We start from the raw sequence: 24,170 nt of genomic DNA, 5'->3' as shown, positions 1-24,170 counted from the left end.
TTGACCTATGCTGGCATACATAGCTTAGGCTGGTGTACGTCAGGTTTCTGTCCTTCACTTCTAAAGGATATGGTAGGATTGAAATTACATGTGTGGAATCCAGTTGTAACCATTTATATCCTTTCCAGTGGGAAACCCATACATTATTTGAAAATGTACATATACTTGCATACTGTGAATGCACTTCTAGTGTAAATTGAGGACATCTTCCCTCAGCAGATTTGTATGTGACCCCACACCCATCATTGACGGCCATGGCTTTTATTTTTTAATCATTACACAAGTCTGTCAATCTTATTATATCTTATGATGGCCACTAAACACACACTTTAATATACATGACCCAGCTGATTCCCAGCCTGTCTGCAGGGAAACCTAAGCAGGAGAAGCTTCTAGTCTTCGGCTGGTGGTCAAAAAAAAAAAATGGCCATTGGGATACTGAGTAAAAATAATTCATAAAAATAAACTGTTTTGAATTGTCATACAAATATATATTTGAAATCAAATCTTTATAACATTTGCAGCACTGGATTAGTGGTACCCACACCCGGAACCAGCAAGCTGAGTATACCTTGCTTCACAAGATGAGGGAGAAAAAACAAAAGCATGCACCATAGAGGGAGGGGGGGGGGGTCATAGTTGGACATTAAAGTAGAACTCTAGGTAACACTTTTTTTTTTTTTTCTTTATTTTGGATAGCATAAGGGAGGGTTATAACTCTTGTCAGATCATTTTTTTTTTTCCGCCATCTGTTTCATTGGAGAGCTTTACCTTCACTTCCTGTCCCATAGTTAAAAAAGGAAGTGGGAGGAAATCCCTGCAAATTAAGAGAATTCCTTGGGGCCTCCCAGGTCACCAGAACTAGTGTCCCCATCGGAAGATTTCCCCTCTATTACTCTACTGAGGACGACACAAAATTTGGGATTTTCTTTCACTTTCAGTTTCAATGATAATGGTAAACCGGACCAATAGAGAGGGGGAATTTACCTGATGGGGGCACAGAGAACAATAAAAATGAATAGGTCTTCTAATACATCTCCACTCTGTCCAAAACTAGTGGTACCCAGAACCAGCAAGCGAAATATACCTTGCTTCACAAGATGAGGGAAAAAAAACCAAAAACATGCACCATAGAGGGAGGGGGTGGTCTTTTTTTCGATCATAGTTGGACTTTAAAGTAGAACTCTAGGTAACACTTTTTTTTTTATTTTGGAGGGTTATAACCCCTGTCAGATTTTTTTTTTTTTTTTTTCGCCATCTGTGTCTCATTGAAGAGCTTTACCTTCACTTCCTGTCCCATAGTCAAAAAAGGAAGTGGGAGGAAATCCCTGCAAATTAGTTCTGGTGACCTGGAAGGCCCCAAGGAATTCCCTTAGCGTTCCCATTGGAAGATTTCCCCTCTATTACTTTTCTGAGGACGACACAAAATTTGGGATTTTCTTTCACTTTCAGTCTCAATGATAATGGTAAACCAGACCAATAGAAAGGGGGGATTTACCTGATGGGGGCACAGAGAGCAATAAAAACTAATAGGTCTTCTAATTCATCTCCACTCTGTACAAAACTAAAAAACAAATGGTCTTTAATCATACTTAAAAGTAGAACATTGCCCATAACAGCTTGATGAAAAAAATGTTCTTTAGCAAGAAACATACATTCCACATTAATTATGCTACCAAAGTTGGTGTGTTCTGTGAATTACTGCCAGCATTGCGCCTGTTTCTTCTTGCTGGAGGCTGCCATATTGCTGAAACCCGGAGGCCCTGAGCAGCAGTAAATCTTTAGGCTGTGGATCGACCTCTACATTTTTGGCATAGTGCCTCTAAATAGAAAGCAACTGAGCATGTGCAAAGCAGGGTAAGACTGTATGTTACTGGATTTTAAACCGTATATATGCTTACTTTTAATGTTTTACATGGCTATACCTGCAAAAGGGGCCAGCCTGAAGTCATGTAGCAGGACTTTTCTGACTAAAGTTCCACTTTAAGGCCTCATGCACATAGGGTGTTTTTGCAGCCACTTTTAGGGGTATCGGGCGTGTTTTTTTTTTTTCTGCTCGTCTCCATGAACACAAAGACTATTAGAAGTTTTTAGTGGCAGGGATGTCTACAAGCAGGAAAAAAAACCCAGGGCTAGTGCGTCCAGGAGCAGCATTGTTTTGGCAGAAAAAATGCTTGACGCGTGTTAACAGCGTGAGCATTAATTCATTTTAATTGCCAGAATAAATTCTTATTCTGACCAATGAAATGAATTAACCACTTGCCTGCCAGAGGATTTACCCCCCCCCCCCCCCTTCTGGGCAGGCCTTTTTTTGCAATATGGTGCTGCGTTATTTTAACTGACAATTGTGCGTTTTTTTTCCCCCCACAAATAGAGATTTCTTTTGGTAGTATTTGACCGCCTCTGCGGTTTTTATTTTTTGCGCTATGGGGCATGTTCAAAATAATAGCAGTGTGGAGTTCTATTAGTGAGGTCATTCATTCTTTGAAAAACAGGTGGCAATTATTGCTCTTATTTAAGGAAGGAAGGCAGCAAATGTTGTACATGCTGGTTACAGTGCATTTCTCTCTGAAATTCTGGGGTAAATGGGTCGTTCCAGACATTGTTCAGAAGAACAGCGTACCTTGATTAAAAAGTTGATTGGAGAGGGGAAAACATATAAAGAAGTGCAGAAAATGATAGGCTGGTCAGCTAAAATGATCGCAAATGCTTTAAAATGGCAACCAAAACCTGGAAGACGTGGAAGAAAGCGAAAAACTACCATTCGAATGGGTAGAAGAATAGCCAAAATGGCGCGGACTCAGCCAACAATCAGCACCAGGAAGATGAAAGAAGGTGTAAAGTTCCCTGTGAGGACTGTTACAATTAGAAGACACCTATGTGAAGCCAAGCTATCTGCAAGAAGCCCCCGCAAAGTCCCACTGTTGGAAAAAAGACATGTGCTGAAGAGGTTACAATTTGCCAAAGAGCACATTGACTGGCCTAAAGAGAAATGGCGCAACATTTTGTGGACTGATGAAAGTAAGATTGTTCTTTTTGGGTCTAGTGGGTGGAGACAGTTTGTCAGACGACCCCCAAACACTGAATTCAAGCCACAGTACACTGTGAAGACAGTGAAGCATGGTGGTGCAAGCATCATGATATGGGGATGTTTCTCATACTACGGTGTTGGGCCTATTTATTGCATACCAGGGATCATGGATCAGTTTGAATACATCAGAATACTTGAAGAGGTCATGCTGCCTTATGCTGAAGAGGAAATGCCCTTGAAATGGGTGTTCCAACAAGACAACGACCCCAAACACACCAGTAAACGTGCAACATCTTGGTTCCAGACCACAAGATTGACGTTATGGAGTGGCCAGCCCAATCCCCGGATCTTAATCCAATAGAAAACTCGTGGGGTGACACCAAAAATGCAGTTTCTGAGGCAAAACCAAGAAATAGAGAAGAACTGTGGAATGTAGTCCAATCATCCTGGGCTGGAATACCTGATCACAGGGGCCAGAAGTTGGGTGACTCCATGCAACACAGATGTACAGCAGTTCTCAGAAACAGTGCGACTACAACCAAATATTCATTAAGTGATTCAAAGGAAAGCAAAATCTTCAAACATTTTTCAGTTTATATAGTGAATGTTTGCGTTTGTAAAGAATACAAACACTGCTATTTTTTTGAACCGTCCAATATTCACTTTTCTTCACTTTTTTAGAGGAACAACACAAATTTGATATATTTTACTTCATGTTTTGATTTGGAGTAGAATGTGTAGTGCCCCCAATGCATTTGTGTGTATGGAAATAAAAGCTATTAGAAGGATTTTGAACTTTTTTTCAACACACTGCTATTATTTTAAACACAACTGTATACTGGAATTGAAAAAAAAAAATTATATATATATATATATATATATATATATATATATATATATATATATATATATATACACACACACACTAGTGATCGCAGTGATCAGCAACTTATAGCGGGACAGCGGCAGGCATTCTGGCACTGGGAGGGGAATGACTAATTGTCACTGACAACGCCAGTGACACCAATACAGTGATCAGTGCTAATAAAAAGCACTGACACTGGGCAGGAAGGGGTTAACATCTGGGCGATCAAAGGGTTAACTGTGTACTGCTTTACTATGAGGGCTGTATGTGTTTCACTGACTGGAGATATCTGTGTTGTTTACATACAGATCTCTCCCCCATCTGTGATACACTGTGATCCCTGGGTACCGGTGGGGAATCACCACCTGGGACTCGGTGATTTGACAGTCGAGACCGCCAGTGATGGCACAGGTAGGGCGTTCACTCATGAGCGCCCCCTGCCCAGAAATGCCAAATCACATACATATATATATGTGTGTGTGTGGTTTTGTGCCGCTCTGTAGCAGTATTTCTGCTATAGAGCGGCAGGAAAGCGGTTAAACTCCAAGCGCTTGACACCTGTACATGCACCTAAATGCTTGTAAAAGTGTTAGACACTTTGACAAGCGTGAGGTGTGTTTTCGGCCAAAACCCTGCTGCCAAGAGGGGGAGCGTTCTTAAAACATCCTGTGTGTATGAGGCCTAAGAAACCATGAATCTGTCCTCTTCATTTGTATCATTAGTGAAACATGATCTCTTCTTCTTAAGACTTTTTGGTTTCTTGTCTGAAATGTATAGTTTATGAAGTATCCGTCACTTCATTCTTAGCTTTTTTTTTCAGTCTAAATATTATGGCAGCCATGTTTAAGTAGCCAAACCGTGTTTGCACTGGCAAAGCATAGTATAAATGCTAAATGTTATGAGGTCTAGTGAAGCATCTCAAAGTCTAATGTTGACACAACCAGCGTGGTTATGGTTCATTGTATTGTTACTTAAATACTTGTAGAAACTGATTTCAGTGCTAATGTAAATATTTACTCTGGCTAAAGTCTTCCATAATTTGTTGTGAATACCCGCTTCTTGTAGTGAATGAAAATCTCCACAACTGATGAATGCATTTGTGTAGTATGTCATTTATTATGTATAATATACAGTTATGGCCGCTGTTTATTCCTCTAGAGTTCATCTGTACTTGCTGGGATGGGAAATCATAGGAGTGGTAGTTATATATGATGTATGGTGATTTTAGTGATTGAAATGTGTAGTCACCCTTTCATTTCCTCATGCAAAGTGAGAGGGATCTCTTAAAATAGAACCATGAAAAAACAATAAAAAAAACAAACGTATGATGTAATCTGTCATTATTAACACAGCAGTTTTTTTCGGAGTCCTCTTTATAACATAATTATATTACCTGTTTGTTTCCAGTGGATTTTTCACTTCCAGGCACAGGCCAAGTGGCAGTTGCAGGGTTGTGAAGAAACCATATAACACTGCAGGGGTGCTTACAGTAGTCAGCCTTTATTCATATGGTTTGGAAGAGAAGACTGTTGGTGAAACTCCCTGGTGCCCGACATATGTGGCCCTTTGGCATTTTCTTTTGAGGGGGCCCCTGCAGCTACTACTCCCAACAACTCCTATAGCATGTTTTCAGTCTCTGACTATCCCTTGTAGCAAGTCTGAAGTTTTGGACCATATGCTGTAGTATGCCTGCAGTCTCTGACCATCTCTTGCGTTATGCCCAATGCCTTTGACCATACTGTATGATGTTGTGTGTTGTCTCTGACACCAATTATTCACTGAATATTATGTGTGACCCTTTGGTGATGTCAGGTGCCGCACTTGAGGAACCCCATATTAATCCCTTCTAACAGTATGCGCAATAACACACATGCTTCGCTCGGTAACCATTGTTTCTGTGCTGAGAGCATGCTCACTGCATGCTTCTAGAGCTGAGACCGAGTAAAAGATCTTGGTTCCCAATAATGATTGGTAGCCGTCGGGACCAGTGTGGCCAATGTGACAGTCAATCACAGTGGTCACGTGATTGGTTAATCTTTCCCACCCATTGGCATTCAAAACTTTTTAAAGGGACGATGGGGTGGGCAGGAAGGGGTTAGGAAAGTTGATCACCACTGCTGAAACTGTTTTAAAAATGTTAGCTGGAATTGAACTTTAAAGTGTTACTAAACCCACAACAGTAAAATCAGTCTGTATATGCCGTAAAGCATGCTTGTTATACTCTATACTGTGGAACCTAAGGGGTTAATCCTTTGCATTGTGTAAAGGGGATGTTTGATCCTCCCCTTCTACTGTCCCCAATCCATCTGCTGATAGAACAGAGCCTTGATGGCAAGCTGCACATGTTCAGTTTGGTGTGTATTGCTAGAGTTTTTTTATTTTTCTTTGGGAAGGTGCATGTGATCAGCACAGGGCCAATCAACTTTGGCCAGACAGAGCTCAGGGGTTCTGCACCCGACTAGAGCAGAATGAAAACTCCTACAAGCTTTAACCAGTGCTTTGCTGGACACTGATAGAAGTCACAAGACTGCTATATACTGCTGATGAGAAAAGCTATTTAGTAGTTTATATTTACTACAATAATTGCATTTCCATGTTCTGTGTACTGTGGGAGACCAGATATAGTGAATGCAGGGTCCGGGGAGACCGGATATAGTGAATGCAGGGTCCGGGGAGACCAGATATAGTGAATGCAGGGTCCGGGGAGACCAGATATAGTGAATGCAGGGTCCGGGGAGAGCGGATATAGTGAATGCAGGATCCGGGGAGAGCGGATATAGTGAATGCAGGGTCCGGGGAGAGCGGATATAGTGAATGCAGGGTCCGGGGAGAGCGGATATAGTGAATGCAGGGTCCGGGGAGAGCGGATATAGTGAATGCAGGGTCCGGGGAGAGCGGATATAGTGAATGCAGGGTCCGGGGAGAGCGGATATAGTGAATGCAGGGTCCGGGGAGAGCGGATATAGTGAATGCAGGGTCCGGGGAGAGCGCATATAGTGAATGCAGGGTCCGGGGAGAGCGCATATAGTGAATGCAGGGTCCGGGGAGAGCGCATATAGTGAATGCAGGGTCCGGGGAGAGCGCATATAGTGAATGCAGGGTCCGGGGAGAGCGCATATAGTGAATGCAGGGTCCGGGGAGAGCGCATATAGTGAATGCAGGGTCCGGGGAGACCAGATATAGTGAATGCAGGGTCCTGGGTTTAGTAACACTTTAAATGTCATTCAGAACAAATATATAGGAATACCCTGTCCACAGGGTGGCAGCTCGGCTGTACAATGTCAATTTACAACAAAGAGTTGTCACCCTAGTAGAGGAAGTGGAAACACATCCAATGCACTGTCGGCATCAACAGGTAATTCAATTGTTACAGGGAGGGACTCGGAAAAAATGCTGTGTTATTGGTATTGACAGATTGTAGCATAAGTTGATTTGTATTTTGCCCATAATTACATTTTAAAGGATAAGTTCACCTTTAGTAACATTCACCTTTTTTATACATTCATTTTTAGGTTGTAATATGTTACTAACTGAGCAGCCCAAGCCCCCATTGTGACAGCAGAAGGGGGATTCTCTCCCCACACCCCCTGTCACAAAAAAAAAAAATGTTGCTGTGCGGGGCTTCGCCTACTGAGCTGCATCACTCAGAGTTCTGTGAATGGGGGAACTACAACTATTGTCAGCCATTGCAGCTGACTGCTTGTAGTTCTCAATGAACTACCAGTGTGCTCAAACGATCTGGTAGTTCATTGACCTTGTAGTAACTACAAGGTACAGACAGACAGCTACACTGACAGTCTGCAGGAGCCGGAGATTGCGCCCATGATCTGTTGATCGCTGTTGCAAAGCTTTACAGGCTCCTAATAAAAATAAAAAATAATAAATGCATTTTGTTTACCTACAAAAAGATATACATTTAATTTTTGTATTTTTTTTCACGGTGAACTGATCCTTTAATTTCCCTTCTCCCCTGTACTCACTGCCCCTTTGCTCATTTCAGCTGCTAGGAATGATGTGAAATATCCAGCATGTTTAGGTGTGTAAGCAATGGGACTCACTCCCCCTCTCTTGGCCAGACGTGAGGTGATCCATTGTGCTGTTAAATGGGTCCTGGAGGGGGAGGAAATAGAACTGTGTGAGCTCCAGCAGGTCTGTTTTGGAGCTTTCCTTCTGCAGTCCTGACAGGAACTGCACTGCAAGTGAATATTGAACGGTTTATACATAAGGTCTATATACTTTTTGACCTATGAGCTATACTCTCCTTCCCCCCATTGATGCCTACAAGTTCCCTCTTTGACCGATCTTCCATTTGGCGTTCTGGTTTTCTGTGATTTTATTTTGGCTGGAGTCCAGTCCCCTATTTGGCTCGGTGTACATTGCAAATCTACAGGTGCACAGGTGCCCAAGTGAATGCAATCTATCCCTCGGCTTCAAAATTTAAAGGGCTGGTTTACACCAGATGCCGTCCAGTGCATTTTTAATTTGCATCAAAAACACGCGCACAGTGTTTTCCCATGTATCCCAATCACCCTAGTTCAGACCAGTGTGGTCAGCAAAAGTAAAGCATGCTGTATTTTGTCTGTATGGAACACATGGACAAATGCAGCAGAATGCACCAATAACATGAATGCATACATACTTCCAGAGTGCAGAAATTGTAGTGTGAACCAGCCCTTAAAGACTGGCTTGAGTTCATTTTTTTTAATTCACCCTTGACATTGGTATTCTACAGGTCAGCGTGTGAATAGAGGCCTTTTGCCATTGCAGGTCAGCATTGATGTGTACAGAGTTCTATATACAATCACTGGCCACTTTATTAAGTACACCTTGCTAGTGCCAAGAAAATATCTCCCACACTATTACGCCACCACTACCAGCCTGAACCATTGATACAAGGCAGGATGGATCCGTGCTTTCATGTTGTTTATGCCAAATTCTGACCCTACCATCTGAATGTCACAGCCGAAATTGAGACTCATCAGACCAGGCAACATTTTTCCTGACTTTTATTGCCCAATTTTGGTGAGCTTGTGTGAATTGAAGGCTCAGTTTCCTGTTCTTACCGGTGGCACCCGGTGTGCTCTTCTGCTGCTTTAGCCCATCTGCTTCAAGGTTTGATGTGTTCTGCGTTCAGGTATTCTGCATACCTTTGGTTGTAACGAGTGGTTATTTGAGTTACTGTTGCCTTTCTATTATCTCAGAACAGTCTGACTATTCTCCTCTATCCTCAACAAGGCATTTTCGTCCACACAACTGCCACTCACTGGATATTTTCTCTTTTTCGGACCATTCTCTAAACCCTAGAGATGGTTTGAATTGAAGTAGATGAGCAGTTTTTAAAATACTCAGACCAGCCCATCTCTTACCAACAACCATGCCATGTTCAAGTCACTTAAATCCCCTTTCTTCCCTATTCTGATGCTCGGTTTGAACTTCAGCAAGTCATCTTCACCACGTATAAATGCCTAAATGCATTGAGTTGCCATGTGATTGGCTAAATAGCAATTTGTGTTACCAAGCAATTGAACAGGTGTACCTAATAAAGAGGCTGTTGAGTGTAAATATGGACAAGTGCAATAAAATTACAATTTAAAATTCGAGTTTTGCCCACATTTAGGAAGTTTTAGAAAATATGTGTGTTCCTTTACAAGTTCATGTCATAAAAGTGAGTGAAAACATTGAAGAAACGTTTACACTGTTTTTTTTCCAGATTAATATCCTTCCAGGAGTTTGTAGCCTTCGAGTCAGTCCTGTGCGCACCAGATGCGCTCTTCATGGTGGCCTTCCAGCTCTTCGACAAAACTGGGAAAGGAGAAATAACGTTTGGTAAGGAATTGAACTTATGAATCCTATTCAACCTTGCCAGTGGACTTTTCTGGTCACTGGCTATTAGGTTGTTTACGCCTGTTCCCCACTACAGTACTTATAACTTGCATATTTGGCTGACAAAGACAACTAACCTTAATGGCTCTTTTATAAGGTTTAAGTAACTTTTTATATGCAAAACCACTTTAAAAGTTACCCACACTTTTTACCTCGGGTTTGAAGAGTTATTTTCAACCTTGCCATTGTACATTATAGAAAACCTTTTGTCAGATTTTTCTTTTTCATTGTTATGACCTGTATGAAAATATCAACTGCTTGACAAGAGCAGCATTGTTGAATATGAATATTTGTTATGGAAAAGTGTCTTTATTGTACCGGTTTCCATGGCAACCGTCGGTTTAAGCTAAGCAGGAAAATTACACCTTTTTTCATCAGTAACCACATAAGCTTGTTTACATCTCCAGGTATATTTTGTCCTGTTAAACATGAACAACAACTTTCTGTATAAATTCTTGACTTTGATCTGTATTTTATTTGTTCTTTTTTTTCCTTTTTTATTATCTGTGGTTGTAGTTGAGCTTGGATGTGAGACCACAATGTGACCTGTAGATATCCGTGAACATTAGATGACAGTCTAACACTAGATCGGGTGACAGTCCAGTTTCTGGGTGAGAGCTCCAAATGAACATTCTTAGCGGTCAAAGTGATTGGGCAGGTTAGGACACTTTGCTTGAATCCTATTGCTTGCCCTGGAATAAGCCAGTGTTAGGACTTCTGTACATGTCTTCTTCCATTCCACAGGATTTAGGTTTCAGATTGGGGCAGATTATAGCCTAAATCTTCTTTTTTGTTCCTTTTTTATTCTATTATTTATATTATCATTTGAGATTTATATCGCTCCAACAGTCTGCGCAGCACTTTACAACATGAGGCCAGACAGCACAGTTAGAATACAATTCGATACAGGAGAAATCAGAGGGCCCTACTCATTATTTTATGACGGCAACTTAGTAGACATTTACAGAGTGCAGTCTATAGGCTTACATTGATTTTCCTGCAAGTTGCCTGGTTATCACTGCCCTTCATATGTTTTTGATTTATTGAACTGGAAAATGCGTGCAGCAAGTCAAGTCAAAACTTCACCTTGTTCCCTGTCAATGACTCGATAACTGCTAAAGAGTCAGCAAGAATTTATGTATTTGAATCGGAACTGGGATGCCGTTAGGTCCAACTCCATGTTTACTCCTACTTTTTGCACCCAAGTTTAAGAATATTCAAGCATACATACCCTAATTCCAGTTGCATTGCATGCGGTCACTTGACAAGAGCTGCGGACAGTCTTCAGTGCTGCATGGAAAGATGCTCATGTTGAGAGGTGTGAATGCTGTCCATTACAAGCCAGACTTATGTAATTTTGTTAGTCCAAAAGGTCTTTTCCAAACTAATGTAATTTATAAACCTAGTTCACTAAAGCATCTTAAGCCTTAATTTCGGTTTTGCTGATACAACGTCAAGTGTTCTAATCAGATGCTTTATAAAAAGAGCTGAGGAAATGGGATTCATATTTCAAAATGCAATCTCCATACAGGTATGCATGGGAGACAATTTACTAAACTCACTCACCGATAAATTAGTCTTGCCAGCTATCTATAAGTGTCTTTGCCAGTCTGGCCTCACAGGAACAGCTGGATATCTGGAAAAGCAATCGTTCTTTACTGCAGGCTACTGACGGGGGGCAGTCTGCATTAGTGGCTGTGTGGTGCCCTTAGGTATGAAGTATGAACAAAGCATATCCCTCTATATTGTGTGCTTGTCCCAATCCAGAGCACTAAGTGTAATTTCTCTCTGCTGCTTTGCTCCTCTGCTATTGGCATGAATCACTTCTGACACGTTTTCCTGACACCAAGAGAGCAATGGTGACCGGGGAGGGAGCTCCATCAGATTGACAGACTCAGCTCTGTTCCTGTGTGTGGAGGGGGGGGGGGGGGTGCGCCTCTTCCCTTCAATAAGCTCTCAGAGCTCTCCTCACTGAGCGCTGCAGTGTCTAATTTCAGCTCTCGCCCCTTTTTTCTCAATTCTCAGACAAACATTATAAATTCAGCACTTGAACATATGTAGAGAAGACTGCAGATTAACAGGTACAGCTTATGTAGGATTTGTTTTATGTCTGTGTATCACCTAAAGCCAGGCACTTCACTGGGCATATGTTACGGGTTACTACCACTTTAAACAAATATGACAGAGGACAGAAAAGTAAAAACCTGTCATTTTCCTGCGCCTTGAGATGATGGGGGTGATTGTAAACCAGACTTCAGCTGAGCTTTAATGCTAAATTAAAACTGGCAAAACAAGGTTCCCTGGGAGGAAAATCGAAATGCTCATTTCCCCCCACTGCTCTTGCGAACAGACATTGGGGTTGATTAACTAAAATTGGAGAGTGCGAAATCTGGTGCAGCTCTGCTCAGAAACCAATCAGCTTCCAGGTTTTTTTGTCAAAGCCTAATTGAACAAGCTCAAGTTAGAAGCTGATTGGCTCCCATGCACAGCTACACCAGATTTTGCACTCTCCAGTTTTAGTAAATTATTATTATTATACAGTATTTTTAAAGCGCCAATGGTTCGCTCAGCGCTGTACATTACAAAGGGGGACAGAACATGTGACAGAACAATACCAATACAATGCAAAACATGAGGGGCTCGAGGGCCCTGCTTTTTCGAGCTTAAAATCTAGGATCTACCCCATTGTTGTAATGAAGAGAAGCCTCCAGTCAAAGACACTTGAGAGTCCAACACCTCTGAGTGTCTAATTTCTAGTCTTCCACTGCTCAGTGGTTCAGTCTGCCAGATCCTATGTCACCATTGTGTCCTATAGTGACATAGGGGGTGCTCTGCAAAATCATAGATCGCAGTGGGTGACCACAAATTTCAATACTCATTGAAGTGTCCGACTCTGAAGAGCCTTCAAGTAATAGTTTGTTATTACAGCAGTGTGGGCAGTGAAAGGGTAAGTATCTGTAGTAGTCTTTCCCACCAACCCTTGTTTTTGCAATTTCATTAGTCGCTTTAAAAGATCTATGGCACCAAATGCCTAGCCTGTATAACAATTAAAGAAAAAAAAAATGAAAACTTTAATTTCTAAAATGCATGAAGCTGTAACTCGGACTTGTTTAGACATCAGCAGTCGTCCTTTATTGGGGTTGCTGCGCTTTGAGAACTTTGTGTGGGAAAGCTTTGAAAACAACTTCTATACTTATATAATTCAATCCAGTCGGTGTCAAGGCAAGGAGGGATGTGTCATTTGAATAGAGCGGTAGGGCAATTTCCTTAGCTATACACAAAAATGATCTTCCCACACAAAATTCAATAAAACCTCAGCAATTGTGCTTTAAGTACAGTGCTCATTTAAATAGACACTAATTGTCCTCACTTTTTACCGTTCAACTTTTAAGTACGATTTAAATCTTAATGGAGTCACTTTAAAATGTAAAGTAAGTTGCCAACACTGTGTACATATTTGTATAACATGCGTAGATTATAAATAAGCTTTTCTGTGCATTAAAGATGAGGGTACAGGGCAGAGTAGGTATGGATGGGTTCTAGCGGAGAGCCAGAGCTCACCCTGTCCCTGCGTGCATTCTTCGCATCCTGCATGTGGTGCCAGGGTGGCTCTGCTATCTTTGAACCTTTCACATTGTTTCAGTTTAGTTACCTAGTGTTGAAGAATGAAGTTTAATATGACAGCAGTTTCAGTAGGGGTTGACAGTGATGGCCGAAAAAATTCTCAAATTCACATTTTCTGAAATGCAGAACACATGAAATATGGGCAGCACAGTGGCTAAATGGTTAGCACTTCCGCCTGGCAGTACTAGGGGTACTTGGTTCGAATCCCAGCCATGGTACCTCCTGCCTGGAGTTTGCATGTTCTCCCTGTGCCTGCGTGGGTTTCCTCCGGGTACTCCGGTTTCCTCCCACACTCCAAAGACATGCTGGTAGGTTAATTAGCTCCTGTCTAAATTGGCCCTAGTATGTGTATGTATAAATGTGAGTTAGGGACCCCTTGAGGGTTAGGGACTGATATGAATGTATAATATATATGTAAAGCGCTGCGTAAACTGACGGTGTTATAGAAGTACCTGAAATAAATAAATATGTGCTAGGCAGAGTAAAGGTCGAAATCGTGGCCCACATTAACCAGTTGAAAAAAAAATGTTCCACGCCCTTCGGGCCAGAAGGGGCGTTCCACGCCCTTCGGGCCAGAAGGGGCGTTCCACGCCCTTCGGGCCAGAAGGGGCGTTCCACGCCCTTCGGGCCAGAAGGGGCGTTCCACGCCCTTCGGGCCAGAAGGGGCGTTCCACGCCCTTCGGGCCAGAAGGGGCGTTCCACGCCCTTCGGGCCAGAAGGGGCGTTCCACGCCCTTCGGGCCAGAAGGGGCGTTCCACGCCCTTCGGGCCAGAAGGGGCGTTCAACAGTAAATTGTACAATTTTTTAATTATAAAAACGTAGTTATGCTATGATCTATATCTTAAACCCAAAAAAAAATTATATAATTTTAATATATACAAAACAATGACCAGCAATGAGTATAATATAGTTTATTCCATGACCTATATACATAAATAGTGATACATAAAAATATAATCTGCAGAATTCTGCTTTCATTATCTCATTTGGCCAATCTACTTTTAACATTTGGATTTTTAGTTCGTGTTTACGAAGATTCCTTGGACATAAACATTCGGGTCATCTTCTGTTTTCGCTCATGTGCGATAGTGCTTGATAAATTTTTTTCGTACGACCATCATACCACCACATAGAAAATCGGTCGTTCGTATGCAAAATGACAAAATTTTTCAATGTTGTTCATCCGGATTTTTTCGTACGCAATATTGTTATTAGTTAAAACATCCTGCTCATCAACGAAGAGAAAATCGTTCGATCAGTGGGTCCGCAAAAAGTTTTGTACGATTTTATTATCATGTGTACGGGGCAGAAATCTGACCATATACTGAAATTCAGCCGGCTGCAATCTGGATTGCAAACGGTGTGTGGCAGTACCCACTCGATAGAAGTTGACTATTTGACTTCTGCAAAGTGACGTGCTGGAAAATGCTGTAACCACTGATCAGTGTATTCTGATAGTTGCGGGTACTGCTGTCCCAACAGAGGAAATTCCTCCATCCACCTTATTTGTTTGGATGGAGGAATTTTTTTGTCTTTTTTATACATTGAGCCCCCTGGCTGAATAAACAAACACTAACAGTGTATTGCCAGCTTTAGGCTAGGTTCACACCTATGCAGTTTGCATTTGATCCATTTCTTCAATGCTTTTTGTGGTGCGTTTTTGCACATGCATTTTTGACGCGTTTTGTTTTTTCCAACTTGTTGCTGGGCAGATTAATACTCAAAATGCAAAACGCATAAGTGGCACTACATGCTTTTTTGCAGCGTCTCCATTGAAGTCTGTAGAACCAAAATTGTAACGTTTTGCATTTAAAAAAGTCCCTGACCCTTTCCAAAAAACGCTCTGGATGAAAACGCGGAGATGTGAACCCGTCCCGTAGGAAATCATGTTAAATGGACTGCTGCACAGTTCTGCAAAACTCAATGGAAAACGCATAGGTGTTAACCTAGACTAAGTCTCCCTTATTATTGTTGAAGCAGGGGGTGGAGTTAGGAACAGGGGCGGACTGACCATTTGGAAACACAAGCACTGCCCGAGGGCCCAGGGTCAGTAGGGGGCCCCATGAGATGCCACTGGTACCTTTTTCATAGGCTTTTTTGAGTTTGGGCAAGGACACAGGGGCCCCATAATCCCCTACTGCCCGGGAGCCCCATGAGTTGTCAGTCCGCCCCTGGTTAGGAATACTGTTGTAGAAGTCTGTTCACATATGAAGTACTTTAAATTGTACGCTCCTTGAGGGTTGGGGACTGATGTGAATGTACAATATATATATGTAAAGTGCTGAGTAAATTGACGGCGCTATATAAGTACCTGAAATAAATAAATAAATATGAAGTATTTGGGGGGGGATCAGCCATCATCCCTTTAAAACACACCAGACCAGACTCCAAAATTTTAAAGTGGACCTGAATTAAAAAACTAAAGGTTTCCGATCTTATACGGAACATGTGGTACTGGGCTGCCAGTGTCTAGCACATATTAATCTTTCCTTATGCCTGCGCTGCTGAAAGGTGCTCTGATCCTGAGTAATATTCCGATGAAATCTGCAGGTAAAACACACTTCTGGGAGTGTTAGTCTTCTAAGTCTCTTCTATTATTCACTGGTTCCTCCTGCTGACTTCCATATATCGTGGGATACAGTAGCTCCTGTTTTGCACTGCTTTGCTGTATGGCAGATTGTTAAAGTATCTCATGCCCAGGGGCGGACTGACAACTCATGGGGCCCCCGGGCAATAGGGGATCATGGGGCCCTTTTGTCCTTGCCCACACCCAAAAACGCCTATAAAAAGGTACCAGGGGCATTTCATGGGGCCCCCTGCTGACCCCGGGCCCTCGGGCAGTGCCTGAGTGCTCAAATAGTCAGTCCGCCCCTGCGCATGCCTTCTCAAATCGAAAAAGTAAGGCCCCTTCCACATGGGGCGGAATCTGCTAGGAGTCTACCTGTTCAGAAGGGAAATCTGTGCGCTCCTTAGAGGAGACCTGATCGGTCCGCACATGTGAAAGGGGCCTAAGCCATTACAAAAGCAGAAAAAATGGTGTGATGCCATTAATACGATACAACACCGTGCTGCCACTTTTATACAGTGAAATATGTTTCATAGGAACCAAGTAAGTTCATGTTAATTCTTTTTACATTGTTTGCAGATGATGTGAAGCAAGTGTTTGGACAGACTACGATTCATCAGCGTATCCCGTTCAACTGGGACTGCGAGTTCATTCAGCTGCACTTTGGAAAAGGCCGGAAGAGGCTGCTACCATATGCCGAGTTTACTCAATTTTTGCTGGTAAGCATTAGAAAGTGGTCCATGTTTTAGTGTATAAAGTAGCTCCAGAGTTTAATTTAAAGTGGACCTATGAGTAATTTTTAACCCCTTTACGCCGCCGTCGCACAAATATGTGGCCTCACAGAACTGCGCTTTTTTTTTTCTCTGTCGCCGCATATTTGTGTACCTGTCTTTGTGCTAGGAGCGTGCTGCACCGTGCACTCCCAGCACAAAGACCGGGGTGTCACTGAGAGCCCCGGGGCCCGTTCTAATGATCGGGACCCGAGACTCCCGGTTTCCGGGTCACATGGTCGATGCGACAGCCTCTGATTGGCTATCACAGTGATCAGTCACTGTGAAGCCGACCCCCTTGTTTTTTTTTTTTTGTTCCCTCTGAATGAAGGAGAAAGATGCATTGTATCTCTCTCTCCTTGCAGAGAGATTAAAAAAAACAAAAAAAAAAATAATCCTGACCTTTTGACCTTGACTCAAACACTAACCCTCGGACTGAACTAGATCAAACCTTGATCTAGGTATTTTTTCTTAATTTTCTACTACCATTACCATTTACCATTAAATGAAAGCCCAATTTGTCCTGAAAAAAAAACAAGGTATAATTCACCTGGATGTACAAAGTAGTTGTGATATGTATGGTTTTACTAACACATTTCAAAGTTGTAAAAATTTTACTTGGACTTTAAGATTTGTTTTAAAAAAAATCCAAACAATGAAATGTGCTTGTATGCATCGCCTATTAGCACATTATGAAATACCTTAGAACAAAGCCCTACAGTGTTGCGCTTCCGTCTTCATCCAGTCTTCTTTCTGGGTTTGCTGGCTCAGGTCCTTTTGAATGGCTGAGCTGAAGTGACGTCACTCCTGTGCATGTGCACCGGTGTCACGGTTTATGGCACAGAGCTCTGAAGGGACTGTGTGGTATGCAGTCCTCTCCGAGTGCATGTGCTGGTGATGTCACCTGCTGCATCCAGTGTGAATATCTTCTAAGCACCACAAGTTTAGGTGATATTCACTGTATCTATAGGTAAGTCTCATTATAGGCTCATCTGTAGGTACAAGTTCAAAAAAGGAGTTTACTACCACTTTCACCTGTCTGTGTGCATAATTTTATAGTTTTAATTTAATTAAAGCTGAACTCAGTCAAATATAAAAGATGCTTATTAATTCAGCTGTGTATTCTTTAATCATTAAATGTGTTTTTTTTTAACCCCCCTGGCGGTATTCCCGAGTGTAGCTCGGGGTAAAGTTTCAGTACCACAAGCGGTAACCCCGAGCTACACTCGGGAATACCCTGCAGCGCTGCTCCGGGATCCCTCGATCACTTACCTTGTACTGTGCTCCCGCGATGTCCCTCCTGCAGTGTCCCCGGCAATGTCGTCCAGCGGATGCCGGCATCTGTCATCTGGGTTCCGTCCCCTGTGATGTCAGGACGTACGGGGGACGGAACTGGTGGGAAATTTGAAAATGACAAAAAGTGACATTCACTAAATACACTAAAATCACATAGTATAACATTCCTGTATCAAACCATTTCACATACATTTTGTCCCGAGTGCTTTGTCCGGCGCCCTGCCTGCATTTTTACTGTTCTTTCTGCCTGGAAACTGAGAAACGTCCATGGCGTCCAAAAAGCGTCCCTTTAGGTCAAAAGCGGTTTTAGACCGGCTAGAGAACAGCGATAGTAAATTAGAACCACTTACAGAATTGAGTGATAATGATTTGTGGGGGAAATTCGTCATCAGACACTGAAAACAATTTTGCGACTTTGCTCAGCGATGTGCGAACTTTGCGCTATATTTCAAATGTCAGTGTTTTTGGTTTGATAATATTATTGAATTAAATGTATTATTATATTATTATTTTTTGATTATTAAATTATAATTTATGATTTTGTGTTTCAAATTGTAACATACCCGGGATGTTTACTAGACTCTTGTTCGGACAGATTTCAGTGAGGTATTCCTAAAAATTTCAGACCTACAATAAAAAAAATACTTATTTCCATGCAAAAAAATGTACCGCTTTGGGCACAGAAATATGGACAAAATCAGACCGCTAGGGAGGTTAATGCAACTAGTGTAAATGCCTGAATTAGACTCATCAGTCTGTACAGCCCCTTTTGGGGTATAAAGAGGCCCGACTGAGCCAGTCAGGTGTGTTGTATGCAAATATTCTGACAAGGTACTTGCTGATAGGAAAGAACAGAATGAACAGAGAGATAAATTCATCAGTCTGCTGCTGCTCCTTCATTGTCCTTTCAGAAGGCTAGGGGTGGAAAGGACACCACTGTATCCCTTCTACAGTCTGCAATTGCAACAGAAAAGGTATCCACCTGGTTGTGCCGTGTTGCCGGACTGTGTTAGTCTAAGAACTGGATGGATAGAAATACATATTGTTTGCCAGGTAAAGCAGCTCTTTTTTATGTGCATTTCATCTGTGGATTTTACAGTTTACCAACTGTGTCCCATTGGGGAAATTTCTCTTCACTTCCCGTCCCATAGCCAAAGCAGGAAGTGAGAAGAAAACCCTCCAAAGTGAAGGGAATACCTGCTTGTCATTATGGTCACTGGAGCTAATGTCCCTATTGGAAGATTTCCCCTCCGTTACTATTCTGGTGACAACCCAAAATGTGGGATTTTTTTTTTACTTTTAATTTCAAGAATAATTTCAAACAGGACAAATAGGGAGGGTGAACCTCCCTAACAGACTAGGCACAGACAGCAGGGAGGGTGAACCTCCCTAACAGACTAGGCACAGACAGCAGGGAGGGTGAACCTCCCTAACAGACTAGGCACAGACAGCAGGGAGGGTGAACCTACCTAACAGACTAGGCACAGACAGCAGGGAGGGTGAACCGCCCTAACAGACTAGGTACAGACAGCAGAGAGGGTGAACCTCCCTAACAGACTAGGCACAGACAGCAGGGAGGGTGAACCTCCCTAACAGACTAGGCACAGACAGCAGGGAGGGTGAACCTACCTAACAGACTAGGCACAGACAGCAGGGAGGGTGAACCTACCTAACAGACTAGGCACAGACAGCAGGAAGGGTGAACCTACCTAACAGACCAGGCACAGACAGCAGTAAAAACCTAACTGATGTTCTAGTCCCTCTCCACTCTTTCCAAAAAAAAAAAAAAAAAGTGAAGGGAATACCTGCTTGTCATTATGGTCACTGGAGCTAGTGTCCCCATTGGAAGATTTCCCCTCCGTTACTATTCTGGTGACAACCCAAAATGTGAGATTTCTTTTTTACTTTCAATTTCAAGAATAATTTCAAACAGGACAAATAGGGAGGGTGAACCTCCCTAACTGACTAGGCACAGACAGCAGGGAGGGTGAACCTCCCTAACTGACTAGGCACAGACAGCAGGGAGGGTGAACCTCCCTAACTGACTAGGCACAGACAGCAGGGAGGGTGAACCTCCCTAACTGACTAGGCACAGACAGCAGGGAGGGTGAACCTCCCTAAAAGACTAGGCACAGACAGCAGGGAGGGTGAACCTCCCTAACTGACTAGGCACAGACAGCAGGGAGGGTGAACCTCCCTAAAAGACTAGGCACAGACAGCAGGGAGGGTGAACCTCCCTAACAGACTAGGCACAGACAGCAGTAAAAACCTAACTGGTGTTCTAGTCCCTCTCCACTCTATCCAAAAAAAAAAAAAAAAGTTTTGCCTTTGGTTATGCTTTAGGACCTATTTTAGGCTCTTGCTGTCTTTGTATTGTGGAAATTTCTCTTTGCTTCCTGTCCCAGAGTCCCAGCAGGAAGTCAGAGGAACTCCCTCTGGGTTGTTACCAGAACAGTGTTTCAGTAGAAGGGGAGAAAAAAAAAACTTTTCCAGGTGTTTAATATCAGTGATGTAATAGATCCTGTTTATAATATTTATTTCCAGGATGGACATGAAGGGCCCGTTCACACCAGAACATAGTGCCGGAAACCTGTGTTCCATGCACATTTACCGCATCACGTTCAGAATACAGTGGGTGTGCAATCCACTGTGGGTGTGAATTTGCCCTTAGTGCAAAAGAGAGTGTCTCCAGGTAATGAGATGCAGCATTCTTCTGAAGGGTGGGGATGGGGACCCAAGACACACTCCTAAAAGTAGGACCCTAGACACACTCCTAAAAGTAGGACCCAAGACACCTAAAAGTAGGTTAAAGGAAGCTAGGCAACAAGGAACATCTTTGGGGAGGGGGCAATACCAGCATTTAGTAGGGTGTTGCAGTCAGAGCTGATTTTTTTTTTTTTTTATTCCAATAATGCCCTTGCTATAGGTGTAGGCTATTCGGGTACTTCATGAAGCCTGACCTGAACACTTTCAGGACGTTGTTAAATGAGGTCCAGCTATTACTGCCCACCTCCTCCATCACATGAACTAATTCTCAATCTCTGAGCCCAGAGCTACTGCATCAGGGGAGAGAGCATGTTGAGGGGGTTTGTATCAGAGAAAGAGCTGACTCCTGTGATGGTGAGGGTGAGACTAGGTCTCGCTTAGCGACATGCTGGGAGTATTCCAGCCAGGCTTCAGGAGGTACATGAATGGCTTACACTTACAGCAAGGACAATTTTCAATTCTAGTCAGAGCTGCACAGCTTATTTTACTCTACTGATGTCCCTTATCTGCTAAAGCAGCTTTTTGGTAAAGCTGAGCTAACCTTTAAAAAGACAGGGGTCTAGTATTTTGGCATTTCTTCCCAAGCTGGATTGTGCTTTTAAAAGATTGACAGTTGTTAAGAAGGAAGTATCTGATGTCAGTGCAGTTTAGCCCTTTAGAGTGGTTGTAAACCTCAGACATGAAATATGAACAAAGCGTATCCCTGTATAGTGTGTACTTGTCTCAATTCATAGCACTAAGTGTAATTTCTATCTGCTGCTTCCTACCTCTATTATCAGTCACTTCTAACATGTTTTCCTGACACCAAGAGAAAAATGGTGACAGGGGAGGGACCTCCAGCACATTGACAGCCTCTGCTCTGTTCCTGTGTGCTGTGTGAATGGGGTGTGTCTCTTCCCTCCAATCACTTCACGGAGCTCTCCTCACTGAGCTCTGCAGAGTGTAACTTCAGCTCTCCACACCTTTTTTTCTGAACTCTCAGACAAGCTTTATAAATTTAGCACTTTATTATTATTTATTTCAGGTACTTTTATAGCGCTGTCAATTTACGCTGCTCTTTACATACATATATTGTACATTCACATCAGTTTCTAACCCTCAAGGGGTGTACAATCTAAGGTCCCTAAACTCACATTCATACACATACTAGGGACAATTTAGACAGGATCCAATTAACCTACTAGCATGTCTTTGGAGTGTGAGAGGAAACCGGAGTTCCCGGAGGAAACCCACGCAGGCACAGGGAGAACATGCAAACTCCAGGCAGGTGGTACTGTGGTTGGGATTCGAACCAATGACCCTAGTACTGCCAGGCGGAAGTACTAACCATTTAGACACTGTGCAGCCCAGTTTGAAGAGAAGACCGCAGATAAACAGGTACAACTTTTGTAGGAGGATTTTCTTCATTTTTGTGTATCACTTCAGGCCAGTCACTTCACTGGATTTATCTAAGGGGGTTTACTACCAGTTTAACCTAATTTTTAATACCATTGCTATATTCTTGCCATTTTACATTTTCATCCAGTCATTCTTTCCTTTTGTCCCCTGGTCTGTCACAGCTTCCTTCTGTTAAATGCAAAGCTTGCGTTTCCACTGATGATAATTTATTGCTCGTGGAAAAGTGTTTGGCTGTGTAACTATTACAGCGTTCCAGCGCTGGGCAGCTTTTTATGTTGTGTGTATGAGTTATCCTCTTGTTACCATGTCTAGACCTCGAACTGTCGGCAGCTGGAGCCCGAGTGTACGTGAAGTTACTAGTGTGAAGTCACGTCCTTTAATGTCGCCCTAACCTGGACCAGATGGGTCCCTAATGCATTTTACATGTAGCTTCCCTGATCCGCACCATCAGCCACAGAAGCAGTGAGCTGCAGTGATTGAGAAGCACACGCTGTACGTTTTCCTTTTTTACAGCATCAGTCAGAGTCCTGGAGGAGGAAGCTGTAACCTTTTATCAGACTTCCTGGGAGATGATCGTAATGTGGCCAGATGACAGTGACTACAGAACATTGCTATACATCTGCTTCTTGCCTTCCTTCCTGCCCAAAAGATGCTTCTCGGTTTTAATGGGAATCTCTCACATTGCCCCCATGTTTTAAAGCAAACATTTTCATGACAGCACATTTAAAGATGAACTACAAGCAAAAATGTGTATTTTCTTTTTTTATTTTTTAAGTTTAAGAGTTTTAAAAAATATATATACAGTTGCAAGAAAAAGTATGTGAACCCCTTGGGATTACGTAGAGTTTTGCATGAATTGGGCATAAAATGTGCTCTGAACCTCATCTAAGTCACAACAATAGAAGAACACAGTTTGCTGAACATAATACTACACAAACATTAGATGTTGCCATGGTTTAATTGCACATAACATGTAAACATTCACAGTGCAGGGAGGAAAAAGTATGTGAACCTTTGGACTTAATAACTGGTTGACCCTCCTTTGGCAGCAATAACCTCAACCAAACGTTTCCTGTAGTTGCAGATCAGACCTGCACAACGATCTGGAATCATTTTGGACCACTCCTCTTCACAAAACTGTTTCATTGTAGCAATATTCTTGGGATGTCTGGTGTGAATCGCTCTCTTAAGGTCATGCCACAGCATTTCAATCGGGTTGAGGTCAGGACTCTGACTGGGCCACTCCAGAAGGCGTATTCTGTGCTGTTGCAGCCATTGTTTTGTTGAATTACTTGTATGCTTTGGGTCATTGTCCTGTTGCATCACCCATCCTCTGCGGAGCTTCAGTTGGCGGACAGATGGTCGTACGTTTTCCTGCAAAATGTCTTGATAAACTCTGGAATTCATTTTCCCATCAATGACAACAATCCGTCCAGGCCCTGAGGCAGCAAAGCAGCCCCAAACCATGATGCTCCCTCCGCCATGTTTTACAGTGGGGATGAGGTTTTGATGTTGGTGTGCTGTGCCTTTTTTTCTCCACACATAGTGTTGTGTGTTCTTCCCAAACAACTCAATCTTGGTTTCATCTGTCCACAGTATATTTTGCCAGTAGTGCTGTGGAACATCCAGGTGCTCTTTTGCAAACTTCAAACGTGCTGCAATCTTCTTTTTGGACAGCAATGGCTTCCTCCGTGGTGTCCTCCCATGTACTCCATTCTTGTTTAATGTTTTCCTTATTCTAGATGTGTCAACAAAAATGTTAGCATGTGCCAGAGATTTCTGTAGGTCTTTAGCTGACACTCTGGGATTCTTCTTTACCTCATGCAGCATTCTGCGCTGTGCTCTTGCAGTCATTTTTACAGGACGACCACGCCTAGGGAGAGTAGCAACAGTGCTAAACTTTCTCCATTTGTAGGCAGTCTGTCTTCCCGTGGACACATGAACATCAAGGCTTTTGGAGATACTTTTGTA

The 24,170-nt window shown here is 42.6% G+C and overlaps 1 protein-coding gene across 1 annotated transcript in view; it reads left to right on the top strand.

Annotated features, from left to right (window-relative positions):
• Nucleotides 1-24,170, top strand: part of SLC25A13 (solute carrier family 25 member 13) — a 247,445-nt gene that overhangs the window by 82,004 nt on the left and 141,271 nt on the right. The window contains exons 4-5 of the mRNA XM_089678657.1: nt 9,607-9,722; nt 16,549-16,688. Coding sequence (XP_089534783.1) covers nt 9,607-9,722; nt 16,549-16,688 — 256 coding nt within the window. The remainder of the gene's footprint in view (nt 1-9,606; nt 9,723-16,548; nt 16,689-24,170) is intronic.

This window comes from Staurois parvus, unplaced genomic scaffold (assembly GCF_062004578.1).
Source record: "Staurois parvus isolate SC_StPar_1 unplaced genomic scaffold, SC_StPar_1.0 ptg000208l, whole genome shotgun sequence".
Taxonomy (NCBI): domain Eukaryota; kingdom Metazoa; phylum Chordata; class Amphibia; order Anura; family Ranidae; genus Staurois; species Staurois parvus.
This window is presented reverse-complemented; position numbering and strand designations above follow the sequence as displayed.